General features: G+C 35.7%; 1 protein-coding gene across 9 annotated transcripts in view; it reads right to left on the reverse strand.

Annotated features, from left to right (window-relative positions):
- LOC125673814 (uncharacterized) overlaps positions 1-7,374 on the reverse strand; it is a 45,885-nt gene that overhangs the window by 23,046 nt on the left and 15,465 nt on the right. For all 9 annotated transcript variants that reach the window (XM_048910641.2, XM_048910634.2, XM_056158321.1 and 6 more), the window contains 2 exons: positions 4,128-4,316; positions 1,407-1,470 (listed from right to left, as the gene is read on the reverse strand). In XM_048910641.2, the coding sequence (XP_048766598.1) occupies positions 1,407-1,470; positions 4,128-4,198 (135 nt within the window). In that variant the 5' untranslated portion in view covers positions 4,199-4,316. The remainder of the gene's footprint in view (positions 1-1,406; positions 1,471-4,127; positions 4,317-7,374) is intronic.

Here is a 7,374-nt window from a genome sequence, read left to right on the forward strand (position 1 = left end):
TGCTTTAAATCTAGAAAATCAGTATAGACAATTTGGTCTATCCCAATTACAATTGGCATAGACCGGTGTCATTTGACAAAGACTCGGTCTATGGTTAATTTTGAACACTGAAGTCACAAGGTCAAACATCATTCTTAATCTGGCCAAGGTCATTAATACTGGGGAAAACACTTACAAATCTTAAAAAGTTTAAAACGCAAAACTATTTGTTATTATCTACTAATTTAAGCGAACTTTAATTTCCTATTTTTAATGTTTAAAAAAAATGGAAATTCATGGACCTGCTAAATACCCAAAGTGTTCCGAGTAAAGTTCTTAACAAAACTCAAACAAAATGTTTTTGATTTCCATTTTTTAAATGTAATTTTTTGGAAAAAGAACTGCTTTCAGCATTGGGAATGGGGACAAATTTTGGCCCCTAAAAATATCTCTCGTTTAAATCAATTTCCGGTACATTCCCATGTAAACCTCTATTGTCATCCCACACTATCCCTGGTACTACATGAATATGCTTACACATCAATATTACTATCATAGTCATGATCATTGATGTTGTTGAGATGAAGATCCTTAAAACTTTTTATACACTACCAAGGAATGTTTGCATAAAATATGACTAATCATGGTTCTATTGTTCTTGAGAAGATGTTAAAATAATTTTCACATATCTACATATAAAACTTTGATCCCCCTATTGTGTAACCACCCTACCCCAGGGGCCATAATTAGAACAAGAGGCCCATGGGCCACATCGCTCACCTGAGTCACCTTGGCCCATATTTAAAGATTTTCCCTATATACATGTACAACTTTGATCCCTTAATGTGGCCCCACCCTTGTCCTTGGGGGTCATGATTTTAATAAACTTGAGACTGCATTTGTCAGGAAGCTTTCATGTGAATGTCAACTTTTCTGGCCCAGTGGTTCTTGAGAAGATTTTAAAATATTTTCCCTATATATTCGCATGCAAAACTTTGATCCCCTATTGTGGCTCAAACATACCCCCGTAGGTCATGGTTTCAACAAACTGGAATCTGCACTATGTCAGGAAGCTTTCATGTAAATTTCAGGTCTTCTGGCCCAGTGGTTCTTGAGAAGATCTTTAAATGACCCCACTCTATTTTTGCATTTTTGTGATTATCTCCCCTTCGAAGGGGACATGGCCCTTGATTTGAACAGACCTTCATCAAAGGATGGTTTGTGCCAAGTTTGGTTGAAATTGGCCAAGTGGTTATGGAGAAGAAGTAAAAAATGTTAAAAGATAACAGACAGACAGATGGATAAACAGGTGATCACAAAACCTCACTTGACCTTTCAGCTCAGGTGAGCTAAAAAGGCTTTATCAGGAAAAATAAATTTTAAAAGAAAGACAAAACTGTACAAAAGAATGAAACAAACAAACAAACCATCAGTGGGATGGGAAGGTAGCCATTCTTCAGCGCTGTAGATATCGGGGCACCGAATTTCAACCTGCAATTAAGGAAGTACTCTATATTGTCATAATGGCTGACTTCCTTTTAAAACATACATGAAAATATTATTACCAGCAATATTTGTCTATTCATTTAAAAAAATCATCGCCTAGCTGAGTAGCTCAGTAGGTTAGCATGCCGACTGCTGAACTGTAGGTCGCGGGTTCGAGTCCAGCAGGGGTTTTAAATTTTTCTCAGATTGCTTTCTACTAAAACAGCATTTTTTGACTAAATAAGGTTAACTTGAAAGATTTCAATTTCAAAATATTGTTGCACATATCCTCCACTTTTCATCCATATCAAATTTCTCTAGCGTAGCACTCCTCTCCTTAATTTAACAATTGTCTAACAATAGCTACAACTCTTTAAAACAACTCTGCAGTATTTTGTTGATTATTTCGTGACATTTATAGAAAACACAGTTCAATTCTGCAGATCATTTGGTGATGTGATGTACAGTGGAGCCTCGGTAATCCGGACGTCATTAGTCCGGACGCTTCACCTTCAGGACGATTTTTCTAGGGAACGGAATTTTTATGCGTTATTTTGCATCATTAATCTAGAAATTCGCGTTCCAGATCTGGACGGTCATTTTTTACTATAAAACTTTAAAATGCATTGAAAATTGTACCGTTAATACGGACGGTAATTTTTTTGAGGGAAGGTCTGTGTCGGACAATTTTAGCAAGGCGTAAATTATAAAGAAAACAAGCCAAACTGGCTAATTGAAGCGATTACCTATACCCCGCCAACACCTCCCTTTAATTAGGTGTTGTGTAATGTGTGTCATGCCGACCCCGTGAATCGTGACAGATGGAAATGGCCGGCCTCTTTAAGAAGTAAAAGCATGATGAAATGTTTGAAGTGTAAATGATTATGTTAGTTACTAATGATTTATTTATTTACAGTTACATATAGTGCTTCATTATTTGTTTTAGTGCATACGGTTCACAGTTTTATATATTTATTTGTAGTGCTAATAAACATGTACAATGTAAGCATAGGCAAATAAACTGCACACGTATATTTCAATTTTAGAGCTTTGGAATGTATTGCTCATAGGAGTTATGAGATTGAACGCTGTTCGTTAACTTCACCTTTCATGTAAATGTTAACATTATCATGATTTATTTACTAATGCAAATGGTTAAATCCAATGATAGAATGTGTTTAATTCACTATGTATAAATAACGTAAGCATATTGGTTACTTATGTAAAGATAAAAATATGCGATTCAGTTATCCGGACACTTCATTTATCCGAACGATTTTGCTGGAAACCAAAGTGTCCGGATTAACGAGGCTCCACTGTACATGCAAGCACATGTTTGTTTCAACTGAACACATACAACTGTGAAGACTGAAATACTGCACTAGGGATAAATAACTCTGCCTCTGAATCATCATTAATTCCACGTAAATCATTGTATTTAACATGTTTAATTAAACAGACTTAGCCCTTGTATCTACTGTACAACAAAATAAAACTGATTTATAGACTCTGTGTGAACTGTACGCTTATATTATTACTACATTAACTTGATCCGAAGAGTGGGATCACGTCGAGTTGGCTTGCGTGGATCATCAGATCAAATGAGACGCAAAGCGTCGAGTTTGATCTGATGATCCATGCCTGTCAATGAGACGTGATCCCACTCTTCGGATCAAGTTAATGTAGTAATGATACATTTATTATATATCCCCTTCTGTACTTCTAAATCTATATTTATAAGATAATAAATGTAATCCAATTTATCGGAACCCCCGACGTAGAGTGAAACACATGCTTTTGTTTGTGACACGATAATCATCAATATGTTGCGTTTATGCATTATGGCGTCATCAGAGGATACTGATATGGAATCAGAAAACCAGTGTGGTGATCCAGAAAATCAGATCACACTCTGTGAAATCCACAGTATCAGAAAACGAAACATTGATGGGTATATAATGAAGTAAAATAAAACAGACATTTTATATCCAAATTCCTTTCAATTTACCTTTAAAGCAAAATTTATAATTTTAATATTGATTATAAACATTTTATAAGAATACTGAATCTGCCCTGACAAGCAATAAAATAATTTCACAAGTTAATATGCAAATTCCCTTTATTGGAAAGTTTCAAGTAATTATTTTTCAAAATCAATAAAATTCCATGTTACAACTGAAATGAATTAAATCATTCCCTAATGATAAAGTTTACTGCTAAGGTGATGATAACACATCTATAATGATGGCCGACATCCTTTTGAAATTCTGTCTTAATTAAATTAAATCAACTGAATTAATTTATATAGATCTCTTTATATCCACTGGGGCTTCATTGTTTTCCTCTGAGATTTTTTATTTAATACTGATTTTTTGGGCAAAATAAGGTAAATTTTAAAGAATCTAATTTCATAAGATTCTGCATACATATGTATGAAAGTGAAATTTTTGATTTCAAGAGTCAAATATTTTAATAAAAAATCAATTAAAAATACAAGTCTATAACAAGAAAACTAAGATAGTCCCTATGTCCAAAGTCAAACACATCTAAATTTTAAACAGACTAAAATCAGTACTGTACAAAGAAATTACTATATCATAAAAGAAAAGTCTTGTCTTTAAAAACACCCCGATTCATAATATGAAATCACATCTCGTACTTACTTTTTAAGACGCATGGTCTCGGAGCTTCGATCAGAAACACAACCACCAAACACACTCCTCAACATGGCCATGTTACAACTTCCACGCAACGGCCACCCCAAAACCCATGATGTCACTTCCTGTTCAATGTGACGAAGCTTTCGTTCTGCACATCATTGTTCTCCGAGACTTGAAAATGGTGGTGTCTTTCTGCAAATTCACACATACATCAATTCAATAAGAACAACTGGTATGAAACACCTTCAAACATTAATATAAAAAATCCTTGCCTATAGTGCCCACTGTTAATACTAGTTCAAATTTCGAGTGCACAAAAGGTACTCTGAGAGAGAAAGTGTGGAGGAAAGGCTTCGCGTGGAGTCCGGAGAGAGACTTCGCGTGAGTCCGGAGAGAGACTTCGTGTGAGCCTGGAGAGAGACTTCGTTTGGTGCCCGGAGAGAGACTTCGTGTGAACCTGGAGAGAGACTTCGCGTGAGCCTGGAGAGAGACTTCGCGTGGATTCCTAAGAGAGACTTTGTGTGGAGTCCGGAGAGAGACTTCCTGTGGAGGAGGGGCTTCGCGTGGTGCCCAGAGAGAGACTTCGTGTGGTGCCCAGAGAGAGACTTCGTGTGGTGCCCGGAGAGAGACTTCCTGTGGAGGAGGGGCTTCGCGTGGTGCCCTAAGAGACTTTGTGTGGAACCCTAGCTGATTCAGACTTGATGTGGTGTTAAGAACATTGCCACTTTATCTGTGTTTGTGAGTGAGGACTATCTTTATATAGTGTTTGTAAACATTGAGCCCATTATCACATTGACTTTCAACTATGAGTCATAAGACCATCTAAACAGTGTGGTAATGGCAGTTCTTGCAATAATTAATTATCATCATTATTATCACTACACCTAACCCCAACGTCTGCAGTGTCTAAAACCAAGCTATACGAGTTTTGATACTGATTGTTTGATTAATGCTGAAACTTCTGACTCTGTTATCAGTCAATCATAAAACTGAACACAATTTTTTTTTATTCAAAACTGCACTAAAAATGCAAGATCATAAGGTGTATATTTTTTTTTAACTCATTCAAATTCCTTATATATTTACTGTCCAATACACTAACAGTCTATAATAATGTTGTGACCAGAAATTCACATTGATATTCTACGCAAATTATGCGTTAAATATTTATTTTTTGAAGCTATAAGTGTGCTGGTAATATCAACCTATCACCGAACTACGGAAAACTACTGGTAAAAACGTTGGAAATTCTGAGAAACATGAAAGTACAATGTAAATATATGAAACAAACTTCAGTTTTGAAATACATGAAGGTAGGAACTGCGACTCTTCACACCAGCGTACTTTTCGTGAAGCCTAACATGCTTCAAGAAGCGCATGATGTATCATGACAGTGTCGCAGGTCCTGTCGTCATGTATTTTCAAAAATGAAATTCATTTCTTGCATATAAATACAATGTAATTTATGCAATATATGCCAATTACATCTGATATTCATGACATAATTAATACACACACAGTTTAATTGCTTCCTTACTCCATTTGTGAATTGAAACCAAATTCTGGAAAGGAACAGCTCTAAATCTATAGATACGGATTTAAAAAAAAATTAATAGTGAACTAGAGCCTCAACACAATCTATGTTTACAAGTCTGGAAACCCATCTGAACCCTGCTGGGTGTAGGGATGAAGAGGAGGGGGGGGGGCATAGGAAATCTTCCTCTTCACAACTTATACCCATTTAAATGGCCCCTAGTCCAGTACTGCGCTTGTGTAGTATTAATAACTCTTCTTTAGAAGCTACAAACCAGTATGTAGCACCACACTGCAGTAAATATATTATGAACTGCTAATTATAATGACCTGATTGAAGAACAATTCTTTTTCAAAAACAACTTTATAATGTCAATATTCTAATGTATCTTTATTAACGATATTATGATTCACGTGTTGTCTTTGCATGGGTAAATTAATGCTTATCATATTCTATAGAATAATAGTCAAAATTCCAGAAAAGTGCCAATTTAATATTTCAATATTAATTCACTCACTGGACACAAATATAAAAAAATAATGAAAATACATGTAACTTTTTCCTAAACATATCATTGTAATGTTACTTTGCACACACTACCAATTAAGGACAAAGAGCCAAACAAGAGACTCGTGGCACACACTACCAAGGCAAATAAACTAAACAAGAGACTCGTGGTACACACTACCAAGGCAAATAAATTAAATAAGAGACCTGAGGCACACACTACCAAGGCAAATAAACTAAACAAGAGACTCGTGGCACACACTACCAAGGCAAATAAACTAAACAAGAGACCTGAGGCACACACTACCAAGGCAAATAAACTAAACAAGAGACTCGTGGCACACACTACCAAGGCAAATAAACTAAACAAGAGACCTGAGGCACACACTACCAAGGCAAATAAACTAAACAAGAGACCTGAGGCACACACTACCAAGGCAAATAAACTAAACAAGAGACTCGTGGCACACACTACCAAGGCAAATAAACTAAATAAGAGACCTGAGGCACACACTACCAAGGCAAATAAACTAAACAAGAGACTCGTGGTACACACTACCAAGGCAAATAAACTAAACAAGAGACTCGTGGCACACACTACCAAGGCAAATAAACTAAACAAGAGACTCGTGGCACACACTACCAAGGCAAATAAACTAAAACAAGAAACTCGTCGCACACACTACCAAGGCAAAAATTCAAAAGAAACAAAAAGACATTTAGTAAAGCTTTAGCACTTTCATTTCCAATCTTCAGAAGCTTTATATTTACACGTATAACATTATTATAGCAATGTTACTTCATAAAAAGTGGAACATTATACAAATTTCAACGTCATAATATATACTAAACATTATTTAGATCGTATTGTTCATAGTGACATCATAATAAAACAATGCGGGAAAACTGTAACAGCTACATTATGAAAAGTTGAACTGGATTATTGAGTTTAGGTTTGAACATATTTTAAAGTAAAATGTACGTATTTGCTTTGAATTATGTTGTTTATAAATCCACACGTGAGCCCGAAGCAGATAACTTGTTTCCCCAATATAAAATTCTTAACATCCACGTAAAGACATTTTTGCTATCACATGACAACGGGAAGACAAAATTTAATAGTGAATTAGAGCCATAACACAATCTATGTTTACAAGTCAGGAAACTCATCTGAACCCTGATGGGTGTAGGAATGAAGGGGGGGGGGCC

Source organism: Ostrea edulis, chromosome 3 (assembly GCF_947568905.1).
Source record: "Ostrea edulis chromosome 3, xbOstEdul1.1, whole genome shotgun sequence".
In the NCBI taxonomy this organism is placed as follows: Eukaryota; Metazoa; Mollusca; class Bivalvia; order Ostreida; family Ostreidae; genus Ostrea; species Ostrea edulis.